At 36.4% G+C, this 21,802-nt stretch overlaps 1 protein-coding gene across 2 annotated transcripts in view; it reads right to left on the bottom strand.

Moving 5' to 3' along the window:
- Positions 1-985: 985 nt before the first annotated feature.
- LOC106666761 (protein wingless) overlaps positions 986-21,802 on the bottom strand; it is a 59,220-nt gene continuing 38,403 nt past the window's right edge. The window contains exons 3-5 of one of the 2 annotated variants that reach the window (XM_014394180.2): positions 18,386-18,648; positions 3,531-3,829; positions 986-2,646 (exon numbers count right to left, since the gene is read on the bottom strand). In XM_014394180.2, the coding sequence (XP_014249666.1) occupies positions 2,149-2,646; positions 3,531-3,829; positions 18,386-18,648 (1,060 nt within the window). In that variant the 3' untranslated portion in view covers positions 986-2,148. The remainder of the gene's footprint in view (positions 2,647-3,530; positions 3,830-18,385; positions 18,649-21,802) is intronic. The other variant, XM_014394181.2, reaches the window with a different exon arrangement.

Raw genomic sequence — 21,802 nt, 5'->3', positions numbered from 1 at the left:
TTTTTTAGGCATAGTTTTAAGTCGAGAAGATTAGCTCGGTCCGTTACCACGATGGTCTACGCTATTTAGGACCATCGGACGTCTCGATCGAAGAGATGGTGGTGATCCTCCGTTTTACTGCTCATACGTACAACGAAACCGTCATTTACCAGATTCCTTGGTAGGTAGTCCTCCAAAAGGTACGTATGTAAGGTGAACATACAGTCATCAGAAGGCTTCATGAAAATATCCTAGCCTCTATCAAGTTCTCTACTACTAAGAGGCATAATATAAAGGCGGCTATTCGCAAATCAACATCTCGGTGAGACACTTGAAGAAAGTGGGGGTGCTTTCTTCACAGATGAGTGTCGGTTTGGTTTGTGCCAATCAGATGACCGGGACCGTATGTGGAGAAGAAATGGAGAACGCTTTGCTTCATGTGCCGTGAGTGAGTCAAGCCGAAGACATTCAGTTATGGCTTGCTGACCGTGCCCGGTATAGATAATGGATCTTTGACTGCACTAATGTTTATTGAAGAGGTGTTCCTGTGGTCCCATTTGCTCCATATATTAGGAACAACTCTGTGTTAATGCATGATAATGCTCGACCGCATCGAGTTGTTACAGTTATATGGAGGATGTTGGTATTACCACGATGAATTGGCCAGCACGTCCTATTTACAAAAAACATATAATACATTATAGAACAAGATTAAAAAAACGGGTTAGTCATCGTTCGCCGCCTCCAACAAGTGTTGAACAGCTTCAAGCTGATCTTCTGGAAGAATGGGATTCTGTTGCACAAGATGAAAGCCGGTCACTCATTTACTCGATGCCTAGTACGGCTTAAGGCTCCCGCGAGGGCAGAGGATGTAATACGCATTATTAAGAACAAAATTACGTAATAAATTGTTAGTTAAATTTTAATATTTTTGCCTTTAATTGTACTAAGTTGAAAACGTGTTAGTAGAAAGTTGGAATACGACAGGATAAAGGAAAATCTACAATTCTTCTTTCAGACTGTTTTAATGTCATATACACAACTTATACGATTTAAATAGTACACATCACACTTTCTTTTATATTAAATTCATTCCAATAAAATTGTGGTTTTGTTATAGTTTTTGTAGTCTTTCTTTAAAATAAGGTACAACCTGCATTGTCATGGAATTAAAATCAAATAACCATAATTAACAAAATTTTGACTGATCAGTACATTAAGTATACATATTTTCTGTACAACCTCGTTATACATGGTAATAACGAACAACTTACTTTTTTTAACATATCTAATTAGTTAACAATCCGTCTCAGCAGCCGAACTATATAAAGTATTAAACTTAAATGCTTCTGGACTAAGAAAGTGATTTGCTTTCATTATTTATTTAACGTTTTAATTGTTTTCAGATTATCGACTTATTAGCTTAATTTTTTGTCAAAAATGAGGTAAAGTTTGGAACTGAAGTTGTAGTTTGTCAGAAAATGTAATTTTACAAATCTTCTTCCGAATTTAATCATTTATTTAAAACATTATAAGTTTGACTAAATGCCTCGAAAGTCATTGGCTTGAACCATTTTTGGTTGCATTCCTTTTCTCCTAGGCTTCTGGAACTTCGACAAAATATGTACAAACAGGGTCGAACAGAAAGGAAATTTTTATAGTTGATTGTTGTAGTTAATTTGAAATCGTATTTTCTTTGCTTTTATTCGTTTTGGTAATAAAATTTTATTCTTCATACAATGTTTATGATATTCGGTTAGGAATATAAAAAACCTTTATCTCTAATCAGTCAGGAACTGATCCTTAAATGTTATAAAAACAAAAAGAATTATAAACATTATAATACATTGGTATAATTTTATAATACAATTTACAAAATAAATATCAAACTAAATGTACCTACAAGTAAAACGGGATGCAATTAATATATACAATGTACAAAATTAAAACAAAAGAAATTATTCACAAATTTGGTGGGAAAAGGTATAGTAGATACAATAAAAATTTAAAAAAATTAATACTGATGACATGAAAGTCACTGTACATTAGCTATATACACTTGATCAGTCGAAATAAATTAATAAATTATAAGTTCAGTCTATTTCGTCGATTGTTAAAAGAGTCCTTAACATTTCTCACATGTTTTTGTAGAAGTCAAAAAAAATTAAATTAAAGACAAGTATGAACGGTTTTTTTCGTCCGACATAGTTTGCACTTAACTTCGCAACACCAATGGAAGGTGCAGGCGCATCTTTCGACGACGACGATTTCCTGTGTGCGGTAACCCCTTCCGCAGCACATCAGGTCGCACCCGTCGACCCCGATGGAGGTATCGTTGCACTGGCGGCCTTGGGTCCCCTGGATGCCCAACTTGGGGTTCCTGTCGCAGAAATTCGGAGACGTGTCCATATAGACGAGGTCTTTGACGCCGGGCGGCTTGTGCTCGGGGTTGAACGGCTTCAACTGCAGGTTGTACCTCGACTTCTTCCCCGTCGGACGAATGGAGCCCGCGTTGCTCACGGAGACGCGAGACGCACCGTCGAACCTGTCTTTGAGGTTGTCACCGACTACCCGGAACGGAGGCAGCCTCATCCAGCAGGTCTTGACGGTGCAGGATCCGGACATACCGTGGCATTTGCACTCCTGTCGCATCTCCGCCGCCACGTGCTGAAAAACAACAAAAGAAACCAAATTCACAATCAGTCACTTCTGACAATATATAAAATTAGAAAAATAAAAGTATTAACAGATGTCATTCAAATACTGGACATGGAGTCCGACATTCTAAAGGAGGCTCTAGGCATGTAATCACTGCACAAAACAATTACCGCTGCAGCAATGACATTTGCACTATTGTCCATCACGTTTGGTGAGGACTCGCACGGCACTTGGCAAATACATATTCGCAGTTTCCGCAACAACTAGAAGATTATACAAACACCGCATGTGTGTACACATAAGCACGGCGAATGCGTATGTCGAGACTAAACAAATATTCGGCGGCAATCGGCATTCGGCGAATACCGCATGTCTGGAGGCAAGCTTTAGGTGACGATGACATATTGAAAAATAACAGTAAATGAGTGAAAGCAGTAAATGATATTTCAAGACAATGCAAATCTGTAACTATGTTTTATTTATAATGTGGAAAGTTTAGGGCAAGAAAGCATCTAAGGTCCTCGCCGACCCTCCACACGCTCATTCTTTTCCTTGTCTTTCACACAACCCAAAACCATGTTTTCCAACAATTAAAACCGAGGAAATAGTTAAACAAATAGTTCTTAGTTAATTTCTATGCGAATATTGTAAATAGAAGTTTGTCAGACGATTTTTGTGCGAAATAGATCAACAAAAACATCGATATAATTCCTCTGCCGAAAACGGGAAACGTTTAAGACGATATTTGCGAAACTTCCGGAACGGCTGATCTCACAATATTCGTTGACATCATTCAACCGATCCCATATGCAGATCCGAACACTCCCGACTTGCATCATCCGCGCACTTGACACACATCCCGTGTCATAACATTGAAAGTTGGATTCACTTACAGCTCTTCCGGCTTCGTTGTTATGCAGGTTCATCTTCTCCCGGAGGCTCCGGCCTCGCTCCCCTGTGTCGACGAACTCCCTGGAGAACTTGAAACCGAAGCCGATGTTGTCCGAACATCCGCCCCATTCCCAGTCGCGGACTCCGTGGACGCCCGCCGCGCCCTTCGGGGCACCTCGGGACACGTGGCTGTAGTCGCAGGTGCAGGATTCGATGCTGCCCTCGGCGCAGGACCGAGCCACCGCGTGCGTCACTGCCGCAGATGTGATTGCGTATATGAACGCGGTCTCCCGACAACCTGCAACATTGGTAAGTAACTATTAAATTTCACCCAAAAGGTAATTATTGAGCTAAATAGAATAGCAATCATAATCAGTCACCATTTGATTTACAATCGTTTCCGTCGTTTTGACTATCCTTGCTGGATTGGTATTGCCCAACCACCATATTCAGTCATACCACCATGCTAACTTTTTACTTCCCTAACAGGTCTAACTTAAGAACCTAGCTACTTCAGGCTTAGGTCAGCAGGCCTAACGCATACACATGAAAGTGTAAGCACCTATATTAACAAAAGTTTGCATCAGGCGAAACCATCAGCAGCCTGGCAGGCACATGTGCAGTTGAGTTTAGTTGTTCCATCAAGTTTTCAGACCAGGTTTCTGATTGGTTTTGGACAGTCAAAATAGACTTAGGATTTTAATAGGGCTTGACAGAGACATGCAAAGATATGTCCCAGCGTTTTCGCTCTTGTCAAATCGCTAAGTTCTTACTCAACTAGGGGCCGGAATTACATAATAAAAATATAAATATGCACATATATATGCATTTATTTTTTGAACAAATATCCAAATACAAAATGTAAAATGAAAAACATTTACTCATACATTTTTTGAAACTTAAAAAAATTAGTTACACATATCAGTTGAAAAATGTGTTAAAAGGAAGAAAAGAACGAGTAATTAAAAATATATAAAACTTTATTTGAAATAACGTATATTTTTAAATTTTTGAAAATAAAAATTATCTTTTAGTGCTAAAAAAATTATATAAAATAAAAACGCGTTTTTTAAATATTAATAAATTTTACAAGTGAAATTTAACAAAATCATAAATGATGATGAAAAAATTCAATTGAGGGAGTTTATTGGGCATGTCTACTTTATCAAGATGATTTTCTCCGTAATTTAATCGAATGATATCCAATGATAAAAATTATAAGAGGAGCAAAAATTTGATATTTTCCAGAAGGAGATATCATTTTTAATAATTTTGAATGATCTTGATGGTTCACCATATGATTTTGAACGAATGATCAATTCATCACAAGACAACTTTTGTTAATAATTAATTATTTTCTAACACTTTTTTTCAATGGAAGAACGTTTTTCAACCAGAAACTATTGGACCTAAAGTAGATAAGAACCTAAAGAAGATCAATCATCAAACGTCAAGGAAGGATCTTATCGTCCTTTTTTCGACAAAAAATGCTTCAGTTATTGACAAAATTATTTATTTATTCGGAGTAATAGGTTTGTTTTCCATTAACCAAGTCGTGTTGGATACAATTTGCGGAGGGGATTTTTTTAAATCCTAAATAACTCTAATAAAAGAAAGGAAGTAGGCGGGAAAAGGAGGAAGAAGAAATTTAATAAGGGTTATTAAATGAACAAACAAATAGGAGGACAGAAACAAGTTCTCCTTTTCAATCCTTCCTTCTCTATGATTAAAAACTATCGATTACACTACAATTTAAGTTTGCACTATGAATGAGAAAAACCGTTAAGAGATTTACTTTTTCCCTGGGTCGGAAAGAAAAAAAAACCCGCACGCTTAATTATCAAACAGCATAGAGAAATGACAAAAGATTCGCCAAAAAGAAAGAAGTCAGTCAAATTTGTGAGTTTTGTCGCGGGGTGACTGACAGTCTGCCGTTACGGTCTTTTAACCGGCCAGGTAGACCCGGGTGTGGGTGGACAAGAGAGGTGAAAAGCGTTGACAGCGCCCCGTATAAAATTCAAATTTTCTGCTCCCGGTGACAAGGGGGGTCGAAAGCTGTGACAATCGGCCTTGTCCTGCTACTGTCCCGCATTGTCCGAAGACCACCCTGACCCAGGACCCGGAGCGACAGCTTGAATCATGAGAAGCTTCACGTGCCAAGACAAGGTGACAAATCAGTCAAATATTTAAAAAGAAAACAGATCTGTGTTACTTGAGATGCTCGCATCTGTAACGGGCGATAGTTAAATCATCATGATTCAGCTTAGTTCATCGAACGCCTAGATGAATACCGTTTCGTGAACTTTACTTAATAAGTAATAGCAGCGAATATTTGAAAACAAAGACAATTAGAAAAGATAGAAGGGTTGTGAGCCCTCAATTTAGTCAAATTTGGCCTTTTTCCTTTATTTATTACATTCTCATAAATTGGGTTTGTTCTGATTCTTTAGATTTTTTAATATTTAACAGTTTCAAGTATGTTTTTAATTATTTTAATTAATTCTTCTTTTTATGTAAGGTCTTGGTTGAGATGAAAAACTTACCTAAAAAGAAGAATTAATTGAAATAATTAAAATGGTCAATTAAATAACTAAACATAAATGTATTATATTTTTAATGCTGATCTTGTCCATGAATTCGTAAAAACAAAAATCTACTGATCTTGGCATTATTGTGATCTTAGCTTTTTCATTTGCTTATGTGAAAACTAACACTTAATTCAAGGTCAACCATCAAAGTTGATGAAAGGCATATCAAAGCAGTGCGGATAGGCAGACCGAGATGATCGGAAAATGCCAAAATGCAAAAAATTGCATCGAAAACGGTTGCTCTACTTTGTATTTTCGATGACAGGCCAAAAACAGCGAGGGGAAACGGACCAGGAGGGTCGATTGGATCCAATCTGCTCGTTCATCAGCCTGCAGATCTCAAGAAGAAGAGAAACGGATCGTCGAGGGAACCAATGTGCTGGTTTATTACCAAAAAGAAATCTCACCAAAGCAAAAAAAGTTGTCATTTTTTCCAATCCTCCAAATGTGAGACAGTCAGACACAGCGAGGATAGGCGGACCAGAGAGAGAGAGAAAGAGAGAGAGAGAGAGAGAGAGAGAGAGAGAGAGAGAGAGAGAGAGAGAGAGAGAGGATTATTGGAAACACCCGAACTCATCACGCCTCAGACATCAACAAGAAATATGACAATTCGTTCTTTTCTGTGTCTTTTCCATTACGAATGACATGTCTGACAGATCATCCAAAAACTACATGGACTGAAACGTTTACCATCCGTAAATATCAAAAAGAAGAAGAAAATTAGATCGTAGACATCCGACCATCCTTGTTTCTGACAGCCTAAAACATATACAACAGTTAAGATTTTACGGATAAATCTGAATAATGCCAAATAACACAAAGTGTAGTGAATGTGAGGATGTCACCTGCCAAGGAGTTCAATCGAAAAGAGGCGTAAATCGAATAGAGCCAGATTGATCATCACAGCTGGCAAGTGTGCCTGTGATTATGGAATTAGTCACGTAATGGGAGGGAAAAAAGGTGAATCCGAACAGGACATAATTCTCACACGGTTTCTCAACTTAATAGTGAGAAACGCCAAACCATTTTTTTCTCTCTCCTTCTTCCAACGGCTCACGGTTGTTTGGGGCGTGGGGCCCGCAATAATTTGTGTGGGCCGGAGTAATTCGTCCTAGGACCACCCCGGAGGAAGTAGCCGTGGAAGGCTATTAGTCCTACCCTATCATCTCCCAAAATAGCCGACTCTAATGTCTCAATAGAATCACCACGCCTCGACGGTCGGCCCTTTTGAGAAAACCGCTCACTGTTAACACCTGGAGGAGAGAAGGAGCGAGGCACCTTCGCCGCCTTCGCACACAAAACGCGCACGCATCCTAATAACGCACCTATTTACAATTATTGCACTACGCACGGGGAAAATTGGCCAATCATCGTATCCAGTTATAATAGCATGATTCCTCTAGGTAAATACAGCACTATTTTACCTTTTGAACAACCTATTTGTAACTTTTCTTTTTAAAAAACAATTCTCTCAATAAATTACATAGCTCATCAAGCATTAATCCCTTAGAGGATACATGAGGACAGTGTCATTATATCATAGTTCTGTCAAGATAACGTTTTGAAACTACTGCTCAAAGGTGTTTACTACAAAGATAATTTAAATAGTGAAATTTCTTAATAATGAACAATCGTCATTACATGTTGAAAATCCGAAATTCGTCTGACTGCCCAAAAGAATGGTCTCAAAGAAACAATCTGTTTATGAATCAACCCGTCGAACTCAAGATGAAATCTCACAGAAGAAACAATGTATTCATTCCAGTAACAAGTCTCTGCCTAAAACAGCTTGAACAGGTTGAAAAAGATGCAGATCTAAACCATAACGCATACAATCCATCCTTTTATTTGCCACTTTGTCTAACGGTCGGGCGAAAAACAGCGAGAAAAGGCGAACCAGGATGATCGAAAACGACCAAAGTACAAAATTATCATCATTCCCCTAACAGACCTCACCAAAACATCTAAGTATTCTTTCTTCTCCATTGCCTTTACCATAATATCTGACAAACCTCAAACGGCGAAGATAGGCGGACCAGGATGATTCGTCCCAATTGCAACAGTGAGGTTTTGAACATGGACCTCAGCAAAAATCTGAAAATACTTTATCTACATTATCTTTATTATTCCAGTTCAAAAACAACGAGAAAAGGCGGACCAAGAGTGTCGGATAGAACCTATCTGCCGGTTCATCTACCTTAGATCCAAAAAATAAATAAGTTTCAGATTCTTTTAAATGAGTCAGAGCCTCAAACAGCGAGGATACACGGACCAGTATAATTGGAAACCACCAAATTCATCCCTACGCAGACATCGACAAGAAATCGATTATTGATGTTTGCCTTATTTATTTTCAATGCGGTCTGGTATACCACCGAAAACAATTAGGATCGGTAGACCATAACGATCAGAAACGACCAAAATACATTTATCACCCGGAAATATCAAGAAGAAGCCTCGGCAGAAAAAAATAGAAAATCGTTGTTTCCGATCACACTTGTTTCTGAAAGCCTAAAACAGCGAGGATAAGCGAGCCAGGATGATCGAAAAGGTCATCTAATCTAAAATAACCCACGTTCGTTATTTTCGTACGTAATTAATCCTCGATGTATTTATTCATTCATCAAAATATAAGTTAACGATGAATGTAAAATAAATTTCAAACTGTTGAGAAATTGTAAGAAGTCGGTTTCAATTAAGATTGAGAGAATAATGTAGGGAGCAACTTTTCGAAGTCATTAAATCACCGATGAAGGTATAAATTAATTAAGCCGTCCAAGAAAGTTATTGTGGACCGTGGATGAAAGGATGAGGGGATCGGAGTACCTGGGGGGGCCGAGGTGTGCCGAATCTGGAAAAAGGAAGGCCATTTGCGGATAGGGCCCACGAAATTCTACCTCACAATCAGTGAGCGGACTCACTTCGTCACAGAAAATTTGTCTTTTGACACTCTGGGACAGATGCTACCTTCCATTGTTCAACTGCCAGTCTAAAACTGCGATTATGTCTAATTCCGGATCTAAACGGAAAAACGACTAGCAAGTCGTTCGAAAAACAGAAAATGGCAATTTCGGTGGCGGATTTGTAGAAAAACTATGGATTGATTAGCCCCCTGGGGAAATTGTTAAATTTACTTTAGTTTGTTTCATTTATTAAACTGAAATATGTGAATTTGTCTTCCTTACGACAAAAAAAAAATTATTTTTGAGCTTAACTCTATCTGACTCTACTTGCAGGAGAATGCAGTGCAATTTTCTGTAGTTCGAACACCAAAGCAACAACAAGGACAATGATAATATACAATTTTATTTATTATATTTGCAATTTCCTACTACATCAAATCGACTATACAAATAGTCTCAAATGCCACTTGACTGAGTGCACAAATTGTTATAAACCGTGATACACAAATCTAAAGCAAATATAAAGTTATCTATGTTATGAATCATCAATTCGAAGACAAAACGAAATATTTTTAAAAATGAAATACCAAGAACTATATTTTTATTAAACAAAAAATGCCACTTTTTCACTAGATTTGTAAATTGTTTTTGATAAAAATATCTCTGAAGATAAACCATAAATATTACTAAATGAGAATATTCGTCTCAACGAATGTTCCAACAGATCCATATTTTATGACGTGCAAATTGGAAAGAAATTAATAAAAAACCACAAAACCACTTTGCTTGTTAGAAAGGGATGTAATCATAGCTCTGCGGTGGTGACAGAGATGAATTTTGGTCGATCCTAATCAACCACATCTGCCTTACTTCGGTTTTTTGAATTTTATGTATGAAAAATGATCGTAAATACAAAGCAAATACCAATTTTCAGATTCATTCTTGAAGTCTGCTAAGCTAAATTTTGGTCGTTTCCTATCATCAAGGTCCGCCTGTTCTCTCGCTGTTTTAGTCTGTCATTTGGATGATTAAGAAAACAACTGACAACTTTGTCTTTTGTTGTTTCAACCATTCTGATTGTTTTTATAGGATCTGTAAGATATAGAAAATACAAAGGAAAGAACTAATTTTAAATTTTTTGTTTAGATCTGTGGTTTGAATTTTTCTAGATTTCGGCCATCTTAGTCCGCCTAGCCTCGCTGTTTTCAAGTAATCTGCCACAGGTCGCTGGAAATTGTGAAGACAAAGAAAATAATGAATTATTAAATTTCTAGCTGATGTTTGTGTGGTAATCAAACTGTAATTTGCTGGTTTTCTGGCCAAATATGTTTACCTAACCTGTTTTTGGTTGGTCTTCAAACGGTATAGCAAAGAGGATGAGTTGAGAGATTTCTGGATGAGGCGGTGATTTCTGCGGGGTTGGACCTGCAATTTGGTCGTTTCCGATTATTCAGATCCGCCTATCTTCGCAGTTTTTATTTGATCCGGCAGATATTGTGGTGAAGGCAAAGAAGACAATGAATACGATGATTTTTTATTGAGATCTTCGGGATGATAAAGTAGAATTTTGGCAGTTTTGTACCATCCTGGTCCGTCTAACTTCGCTGTATTTTAGTCGGTCTATCAAACATTAGGGTAAGACGAAGAAAAAATGAACTGTGGATATCATATAATATAACTGTGGAAAGATGGACCGCCATTCACTCGTTTCTAATCACTCAGGTCGGTCTTTATTTTTTATTTAATCTTTTATAAATTTTGGCAAAAACATAAAATTTTATGATTTTTGTTGTCAGGGGAATAAAGTTCTGGCAGTTTTACGAACAGCCCAGTCCGCCCAATCTCGTTGTTTTTTGTGGGTCTAACTGACCGAATGGTAAAGAAATTGGAATTTTCAGATTTTATGTTGGGGTTGATGGATTATTGAATTTGGTTGTTTCCGAACTGCCTGGTACGTCTATCCTCGCTGTTTTTGAATAATCTGTCAGATTTATGAGTAAGGCAAAGAAATAATAAATATTAAATTTCTAATTGATATCTGTTCAGTGATGAATAAATAATTCGATAGTTTCCGATCATCCTGGTCCGACGAACATCGCTGTTTTTTTTATTGGTATGTCACAAAAAATAAATTTTCAGATTTCTTCTTGAGATCTGAGACGTTAAATTTGATCGTTTTCGACTGTTTTTTGTTTGCTCCATGTTTTTCTTACTTGGAATAGTTCAACCAACAATAAACCAACTGTCGAGTGGTAAAAAGTCGCCTGCCAGACCAAAACCAAGAGGAAACTACCAAATCCCCAAAAAAGATCTGGTGGGTAGATCTATTGAAAAAAAAATTATTGTCAGTAATGATATTGTCAGTACAGTTTAATTAAGAAAATATTGATTAAAGCGCATTTTTCTTTTATATCAATATATTTAAAGTTCGCACTTGGTTGTTGTTTTTTATATCGAGACAATTTTTTCAGAGTCCGATTTTGAATTTTTGAGGTACATCGATGTGTCTGATATTCAACAGTCAGCAAAACAAGTGATAGTTCTAGACAAATAAAACCGAAGTTTATGTGTAACAGTTAATATTAGTATTTAGTTCGTAGACTTTAAGAGTTTACAAAAATCACAAACTTAACTTTAAGGATGTATTTAGTGTCAGGATTTCCAAGAAGCTAGTAATTCTGGATTTGTAACGTTTCCTTAGTTAAGACGGACTTAAGATCCTAGGTCACCAGGGAGGAACCCGACGGTATTTTCAGTAAATTTGTACTCGTCCCCCCACAAAAGTGAAAGCCGAGATACGGATCAGGAAGAGAGCAAGTCGGGTGTAAATAAATAAGGAGGACCTCATGGCTGGTGGCAGAAGCGATGACAGAGGTTATCTAACTTCATGGTCCTCCTCCCGGGGGCCGATCCGGCCGATAATGATCTCGAGCACACGCTAAGTGGTCTAAAAAGATGCTTATCCTTCAGATCAAGTGGTCTCACACTAAAAGAGATCCGTTTCTAATCCCTCCCTCTAAGGGTAGGTAAAAGAAACCTAGACCGGTTCTAGAAAAACCCTCTAAACGCCCTTCCTCAGCCAGCCGAATGGTCACATCTTGAAACTACGATAATAACCGCTAATAAGATTTTCATTAGTTAACAAATTTTCTCCGTAAATATGCAAATTTATATGTTTTCAACCATTCGCCAACCATCGATAATCTCATATGTCGGATATGGCAAAGGCAAAGAAATTCCTCAACTAATTGGAAATGATTTCACATTCATCGATTAACATTGTTTTTATGAACGAAACAAAAATATTAAAAATTAATTAACATAAAAGTAACGAACGTGGGAAAAAGGTCTTTGATTGGCCTTTTCAGATCATTCTGGTCTACCTGACCTCTGTTTTAAACTGTCAGACACTAGGCACTATAGATTTCGTATTTTTTCGTGGTATTTTTGGTTGATAAAAGTAATTTTTGGTCGTTTCTTATGATCCTGGTCCGCCTAGTCTCGCTATTTTAGACTATCAGAAACCCGATGATCGAAAATCACTGACTAAATAATTTTTTTTGTGATACTTTTGAGTGATAAACGTATATTTTCTGACCTAACCCTTGCTGTTTTTGGTTAGCCTTTATTTTCATGAACGAATAAAATCATTAAAAATTAATTAATGGAAAAAAACAAAAGTAACAGCGTAGGGAAAAGATCTTAGATTGGTTCTTTTCGATCATTTCGACCTCGCTGTTTTTGGCTGTTATACACTAGGATGATGGGAACCAATGACCACATGGGTTTTTATTTGCTTTCCTCTTATTTTTGAGGGATAAAAGTGTAATTAGACGTTTCTGATTAACTTGGTACGCCTAATCTTGCTGTTTTAGACTGCCATACACTAAGATGATCGGAAACCACTGAATATATGGGTTTTTATTTGTTTCCCTTTTATTTTTGGGTGCAAAACGTTTAGTTTAGTTGTTTCCGATCATCCCGGTCCGCCTATTCTCGCTGTTTAAGACTGTCAGACATAGAAGGTCAACATAGTTTCTTTTGAAGTTATACTAGGTGATGAACCTGCAGTTCGGTCGTTTTCACCTTCCTGTTTGACCTATTATTGCAGATTTTAGTTTTTTCTGACTGACAAAACGCAAAGATAACAGAAAAAGGATGAATTATCAGATTTGTGACTGAGGGCTGTGGGTGCAACAACTACAGTTGGGACGCTTCCTGCTATCCTGATTTCAATCGGTGGTTTTTCTGCCCCATTACCATAATATCTGACAAGGCTATCAAAATAGGCAGACCAGGGTGTTCGGAATCGAACTGCACGCTCATCATCCATAAATTTAAAAATAAAGCACAGAAAATATGTTGCAAGTTGTTTTCCATCGTTCTTCTTTCTGTCAGACAAAACAACGAGGATAGATGGAAAAGGATCGGAATCGACCAAATTATGTATTCCTCATCCTGCATGACGTAGTATCAACGACCTCTTTGTCAGCCAAAAGAAATCCCTCGATTTAAAATAAATGTGAAATGTCTGAGTGACAGAAACTGTGTCAACTTTTTAATTAGCAAACGAGATTTATTTAAACTGGAATATATACAAAATGTCTATTTATTTAGAATGTATGAATGATTATTGAATAATGATTGATGTGTGAGGGGTTAAACTGACTTTAGATATTATTAGATCATTGGCTTCAACCCTGATTTGGTTCATTGATACCATAATAAAAATCCTAATCAAATACAACGGCCAACAGTAATTTTAAACTCGATCTTTCATACGGTTCCCCACATTTGCGAAACGAAGAAAATGTTTTGAGAGCTAACTTGGTGAAAGGACGCAAGAGGCCCTGTCCCCATCATTGTTATGTTAATAAGTCCGTTGTCGATGTCCCTGCAAACAGATGTAATACCAGTCAATTAGCCTTTGGAGTAGATCAAACAGGAGAGCAGGGAGCCCATTATTCGAAGGGGGCCAAATCCGGAGGGTTTGTTCCACATTGTGCCCCGTTTTCTATGTCCACATGCCCCGTTGTCATAGGAAACAGATAAACATCTCTCCCTCTCTGTTAGCTCTTTGGATTATGGACGGGGCCGGAGGGACCTTTGTCGTTGCGTCTTTTATCTGTTTGTGAAAAAAGAACATTATAAACATGAATCCATGTCAAGTTCTGCCGTAGCGAAATGGAACATCCTCATCCCATACTATCTATAATAATCAAATAGGCGAGTTTGAAAAAGGGGGTTATTTTTCCCATGACATTGATAGGCGTAATTATGTCTGTTGCTTCCTAATCTTACCTTTATGTTTGCTGACATTTTCCAAAGTAAAAGAAAAACTGTACAACATTATTTAAACTGCGATGAAAATGCTTCTCTAAATACCCCTAAGATTAAGCAAAATTTTGAATATTTAGCCAATCACCTGTAATCGATCAGAATGTTTATTTAGTTTTACTCCAATTGATTAAGATTTCCTTGTTTTATTTGTCATTTTTTGGGAAGGTCCATAGGCCGAATCATCGCTGAGAAAAATCAAATCAGTTCAAATCTCGATAGAATCTAAAAACCATTAGGAATGGAACCTTTGAGAGGAAGACGACAGTTCCTGTTATTCGTGTGTACTCTGTAAGTCCAACTTTATAAGCCTTATTCACTCAAGGCAAGAAGTGCTACCCTCACAATTATAATAGGATTTGTAAAGGATTAGTTGAAGTCCTTTTGTCCTGGGATTTTTTGCAAGATCTGTTAATCTCAGCAGCATGAACCTACCAGAAAGAAACAAGCCGAGTTTTCTATCAAGTGCTACTTCATAAAACTGATTCATTCTAAATAATAGGATTTGTAGATGAGATAGAAATGTGAAGCTCTATTTTGTGGTAATAAAAGTTTAGCTATTATTCCTCTGTCCTCTAAAGAGATTAATTAACTTCGTAAACCTGTTCTCGAGATAAGAAGGTACTACTTCAAAGTCAAAAAGATGTAAAGTTCATCAAAAGCAAAAACTGCTTTACATATATTTGAAAGTTTCGGGAACATCGACAAACGTCATCAAACACCTTTTCTGGAAAAGACAAATTAAATATTATTCGTCTATCCTCAAAAAAGTCTAAAGAAGATTTAACTGCCAAATGATAGGATTTCTAGAGAAGATAATTTTTAAGGTTTTAATTTTGATGCTTTCCACTGCTTTTAAGACTGTATGTAAAACATGGTACCTTCCACAATGAGAAGACGAAGCTGTTATTCTAAAGAGTCAAACGTTATGTTTGATTCTCTCTAGGTAAGAAGGTTTCTTTGTCTGGTCTGCAGGGTGATGAACATGTAGTTTGTTCATAACCGATCAATTTGGTATGGTTATCCCAACTGTGTTGGTGGATTTCGAATCAACCAGACAACCGTTGATATTTCCCGTTCTTCAGCTGTTGGTTAAAGAACGCTCTGAAAGACCAAAACAGCGAGAATAGGCGGACCAGAATCACTGCTAACGACCAACTATAGTTTCTTCACCCTTCAGGCCTCAAATAGGTATCGCCCAATTTGACCCAACAACGAAAATGGCGAAATGATCGTTTTGATCTCCATATCCTCGTTGGCTTGGTTTGGGCATTTACAACGAACAACTGCAGGTTTGTCACCCCCCTCAGATCACAAGAAAATTATCAAAGATCATCAAATTCAATCCAACACTGAAGATAGAACAAACGTTGATATTTCGGCTCTTTATCTGTTTGTTAAAGAATGCTCTGACAGACCAAAACAGCGTGAATAGGCGGACCAGAATCACTGCTAACGACCAACTATAGTTTTCTTCACCCTTCAGGTCACAAGTAGATACACACAATTCGACCCAACGACGAAAATGGCGAAATGAAGTTTGATTTTTCTCTATGTAAGAAGATTTTTGATATTTCTTCAATGTAGTTGGCGGGGTATTAAACCTGTAATTTGGTCGTTATTACCAATCGTTTTGATCTGCCTACCTCGTTGGGTTGGTCTGACAGACGCGGTTTGGCATTTCGCCATCTTCAGGATAGACGTGGATCAGAATCATTTAAAATCAAACAACTTCAAGTTTGTCACCCCTCAAATCACAAGTAAATGATCAAAGAACATCGAATTCAATCCTACACTGAAGATAGCAAAACGATGTTTGATTTTCTTTAGGTAAGAAGATCGTTTAGGATTTCTCCTTTCTCCTCCTCCGGGATGACGAACCTATAATGTGTTCCTTGCCAGTTGATTTCTGTCTGTCTCCAGTGTTGGATCTGTGAAAATGGCAAGAGTTCGAATTGTGTGTAGTTTGGTCTCTACTATATCTACAAAGATAAACAGACCAAGATGATTGGTAACGACCAAAGTATAAGGTTCTGTAAAAGGATCCCAAAAAGTAAACTCATATCCAAAATGGCATTTAACCACAGGTTGTAACAAAATCTAATGACATGAACAAAATTTAATAACGTGTGGTGATTAGTGACCGTTAATTGATAATTATTCAGAAATCGTGAGATGCGGTCTGGTGTGATGTAGGTTTCAGAAAAATTTTCATCGTGCCAACGTTTCGATCTTTATTGAGATCATCTTCAGGGCTCAAAGTGTTTGTCTCCTGTGTAATTGTGCCATTCTTGCGTGCCGTGTTGAGAGTGCCAATTACACAGAAAACAAACACTTTGAGCCCTGAAGATGATCTCAATAAAGGTCGAAACGTTGGCACGATAAAGAAAATGTTTTTCTGAAACCTACATCACACCAGACCGCATCTCACGATTTCTGAATAAAATTTAATAACATCTATCATGACATTCTAAATGTACAAATCATTTTACGGCTCTATAAAAGTATCATTTTCAAAAGGCTTCACACTGGATGCTATGTCTTGTTTTCATAATCAGTATTTTCATTTTAAAAGGTAGTTGTTATTTATAGGCTGATTATTCGGATCGATCATCCCAGTTTGCTGATATTGTCATTAGTGATCGAATCGCATGTAATTTAACAACTTTGACAATTTGATGTTTTGACGGGTCACTCCTTGTGCTTTAAGGCGTTAAGAACAAGAGGCCAATTCGTTTGGCTGACTTGGCAAACCGGGCCAAATCCATCATCCCGTTTTTTCGTTTCTTCATCATCAGCTCTCGTTCTTAAAGGGCAATCTAACGCCATACTCGCGTACTCACCCGCCGCCCATTAACGATATTCAGGCCGATGTCACGTTTTTAAAGCCCATGGCTTTTTTCCCGTTCGGAAATTACAACCGGTAGGAATTATGAGAGTTTCTCTCCCGGCGGTTCCGAATTAGACACGGACCTAATGAACTGGTTTTCTACTCACCATATTATTATGTCTTATTCTTCTTCCCTTTTTTCCTTCTTTCATCCACCCCACGGCCTTTTACGGCCCAGGTAACAACAAAAGTGAAAATCCGGCCTGGAGGCGAACAGGTAAAGAACACCTCAGACGCGCTAAACCGACGTTTCCGTGGGGGGTCTCAAAAATCTCAAGTGCCCGGAGCAAAGGCAATTAGGGAGATGGGCTAATCTATGGATTACCCGCAAACCCGTTTATTCTAGATAATATCGTTGACTTTTCTCACTTTAAAATCGGAAAAGTTAACATTTTAAATTATATATAAAAAGGCAAAAATATTAATTTTATGACTAAATTTTTTGAATATTATCTATTTAAATAAATATATGCCTATTTATCTATCTATCTCTTGTGTAGATTGTTGGTTGTTGCGTTTTTCATTTTCTCTTCTCTCTCACTCACTTTCACCCTCATTCTTCCATATTTCTCTCTATACATCCATCTTTCTTTCACTTTCCTTCTCTAATACTTCTTTTGTCAACTATGTGTGATAGACCGCTGTTTTTTAGCAACTTGGACAAATGAAAAACCTCTCTCTTACCTAATGTTTAAATTGATGAATAAAAAATGATAAATGGGCTAAATATCAAACGATTATCTTTGTTGTGATTTTATGTGAGCACAGGTAGTTTTAGACTGGATGGACCGCGAAAATGGATGATCATTTACATGCGTATCTTGTTATGGTAAAACTATTTTTTCAACAATCCTTTTGCATACTGCAAAGTTGTTTTTCTTTTTTTTCTACTCTTTGGATCGTGTTGTATTAATTAACAATGTTTTTCATCCCTCTACGAGCAGGTCACGTTCTGATGATGAGCCAGAACGAAAAGGGGATCGGGCCGCCCAGATGAAAGGAAGTGGGACCATAAAAAGCCCATCATTTTTGCATAACTTAACGTGAGTCCTTTTACAGATCCATTGTCGACCCTTTATTGGCAAGCTGTTGAAACGGAATACATAAAAAAAGAAGGGGGAAAACAATTTTCCACTTACCTCGGTCGACGATTTTTCCGAATAGGTTTTTCCCCCTGAGGAAGTTTCTCGTGGAGCAATTCCACCTACGGTTCCTGAACTGGAACTGGCATTCCAGGATGGCCTGGTTCGCACCTTTCGAGACGGCGACGAGAACGCCCTGGTTCTCCCTCACCAGCCGGCGCTGTTTCCTCCTCAGGGAAGACTGTGCTGAAGGTTCCATGTATAACATGCCCGGGGAAAGGGGCAAGAGGTTGTTGGGTTCTCCGGCTTTCGCTATACCCCTGAAAACAGGAAAAACAAAATTTCGGTCGATAAACCTCATACTCAGATATCATCTTATCACAGAAAGACATGTCAATAGCTCTAATCTACGTTTTACAATTATTTCCACTTGTGGTCTTTAGGGTGGTAAGTAGTTTAGTCGTTTGCAATCATTTTTTGGGTCTGTCAGGCAGGTCCTTCTCACCACATCCATTGTTCAGTCTGATGTCCATCATGGAGCCAACGCGCGTTTGACTGACCAAAACAGCGAGGATAAACAGACCAAAATGATCGAAAACGACTAACGTTATAATTTTTTTCAGAAGGAACAACTGCTTATAAATAGATGTCAAACAGAAATTAATAATTGAAAAACAGTGTGGGGTCATGATTGTTAATGGTTGTCTACTGACTATCAGTTTATTTTTTTTTTAAAGTTCAAAGGAAACCCGAATTTTTAAAAAAGTTGTGTCAAAACGATCCTTTGTTAAAGACTTTTGGGCTTTAGAATTTTTTTAAAATTAAGAGTTGATTGTTACAAACTTCGTAAGTTTCATATACTCTATTCTGTGTCTTGTTTATCCTATTTTTATAATAATATAGATTAATTGTTTTATTAAATGTAAGGTTTTATTAAAAATTATATATCTTGCTCGTTCTAATGTTTGAAATTAAATGTAAATAAAATTTTAGAGGATACAACCTGATGCTTAACTTGCAAAGTCCTGTCAAAACGAAGATACCGGTTGAATGTCATTCAATATTTAAGCAAAACGAATTCCCGGCGGCCATGTGTCAATAATGGAATCACCGCGAAGTTTCAAAAGAAAGTATGGACATTTAAGTTTTCACCATCGCCGAAATGCAATAACGGACTTGAAAATGTTCCCTCCGCCGAAGGGCGAATTGTTGCAATAAGGTAACATTACGCCGATCTGACCTTTTACGGCTTTGTCCGTAACATTATTCACTCTCCGTATTCGAAACTCAGCTGCCCCGCGGCCACGAAGAGAAATCAAGGCGTTTTCTATTTTATCCGGAGAATTTTCGTCCTGCACTATCGGTCGTGCGAGACCGTAAAAAAATACCTGGGGAAATAGACGGAATTTGGCGTCGTACGGGGTGATGTTAGTTTTATTTAAAGAAATATACCAAATAAAAAGTCCTACTCACCAAATAGCTTAATAACTCAAATGACCAAATTTTGTCAAGATTAACAAGTCAATGATTCTTGCATAAAAGGAAAAACACTCGATCTGTTTGTTTCTCTACAGTAATTCTATAAGTTTAAATTTATTTAAAAGCAGTACTTATTTTACAATTTGTTAAAAATTAAGTTCATTGTTCAAATTAGTTCATTGGAAAATTTGAGGAACATGCGCCAACTATTTTGACCAGAGGTTTATTAAATTTATCCAAACGTTGTCAAAACCGTGGGAGATTAAAATCTTCTATCGACCAAAATTGGCCAAATCTTGAATTTCTAATATTTCATTTGTAATGTGGATATATTTTAATTAATAAATAGTTATGCGAGAAGGTCAGAAAGTCAAACTGAATAAAACAGTATACTTTGGGGAAAAGGAAACCATGAATATAATCAAAATGCAATTTTTAAAAAATAATTTTCTTCTTATTAATATTGTATACTAAAAGAAAAAAACAAATCAATTAAAACTATTGCTAAAAAATATAATTTAGCAGAAAAAATTGTATTTTAAACAATATTTCGATATAAAATTACATTTAATACATCCTTTTTTTAAAGAAAATGCATTTCATGAAATTTAACTTTTCGCTAGTCATTTAAAATGATTTATTTTAAATTATTCTTGGATTTATTTTAAATATTTCAGAAAATCAAATAGTTGACTTCTCAGAAAAAGTAGGTTTATACTTGATCCAATATAATTACGTTTGTTGATTATGCAAATTATAGCTTATAACATCTAAATTATCGTCTAATTTGTAATTTTGACTGTTTAATTCATTCTAGCTTTTTCCCGCTTAATTAATGAAAATAAGATAAATATTTACACTCATCGTCTGTTATTTTAAATAAAATTGTTTATAATTAATTATATATTTATTGAATTTTTTTATAAATCATAAATAAATAATTAGTTTTGGTTTTGGATAATCTAAAATTTTTTCTTCTGCCTGTACCTCTCTGTGGATTTTTTTTCTTCGAATAAATAGAGTGGTTAGTGATACAATTTTTCGAATGCCTGTGATAAAATTTAAACAAATTATGAAAAAAGGGAAATAAATATACCAAAAGAAGAAGGGCACATTCCGAACTTCCAGCCGTCGAAAAAAGTCTTTTTTTGTATTTTTCTTTCAGCCAGTACAGTAGCAATAATACTAATAGGAATTCTGAATATAGGATATTCCATACATTCACAATTTCTATACATTTTTTGCATTAACAATTTTTTTATAAGTCAACTTTTAACTCCGCAATAATGAAAAGCATGACCACGTAGAACTTTTTATATCACAAAGTATATTTAATTTATTATCAGGACTGAAAGGAAGTAGCAGAACTTACAATAATGTAGTCTTGGCGGATTTTAAATATATTTTATAAGTATAAGACTTATTGTGCTTGAGATTCTGTCAATTATATAGCGAAAACTTTGATAATTTAAAAAAACACATTGAGATTTTTTTTTAATCTTGAAATATTTACAAATGAAAAGTATTAAAATTTTGCTAGTATTTATTTCTTGGAATGTTCCAAACGCCTTACCTCACAAAGAACATTCGTGTGCTTTAAAAAAATTAAAAATTCTATAATTTATAATTATCTGTAATTACATGATCGTAGATTTTAATTGGAGGCTGCAATTGATGGACTTTTATGAAAATGTTTTAGCAAATTTTTATAGGTTTTGACACTTTTTTTTTCTCAATATTATAACAATGAAAATCAGATCCGGCGTTTTAAATTGAAAAATTATATAAGAACGGTAATAAATATTGAAATAAACAATAAAACAAGTAGAAAATTAAATTGTAGTTCACAGAAGAACTCATCACTGATGAAAGTAAGAAAAAAAAATACGAGTAGCCTATTTTCAAGCCGTCGTCCGTATGGTGTGAACAATAACCGATTGTCCCTGTATTAATTATCGCCTTTTGTTTGCGTGTGGTCCATTTGAAAATGGATTA

This window comes from Cimex lectularius, unplaced genomic scaffold (assembly GCF_000648675.2).
Source record: "Cimex lectularius strain Harlan isolate CLEC.00 unplaced genomic scaffold, Clec_2.1 scaffold2, whole genome shotgun sequence".
In the NCBI taxonomy this organism is placed as follows: Eukaryota; Metazoa; Arthropoda; class Insecta; order Hemiptera; family Cimicidae; genus Cimex; species Cimex lectularius.
This window is presented reverse-complemented; position numbering and strand designations above follow the sequence as displayed.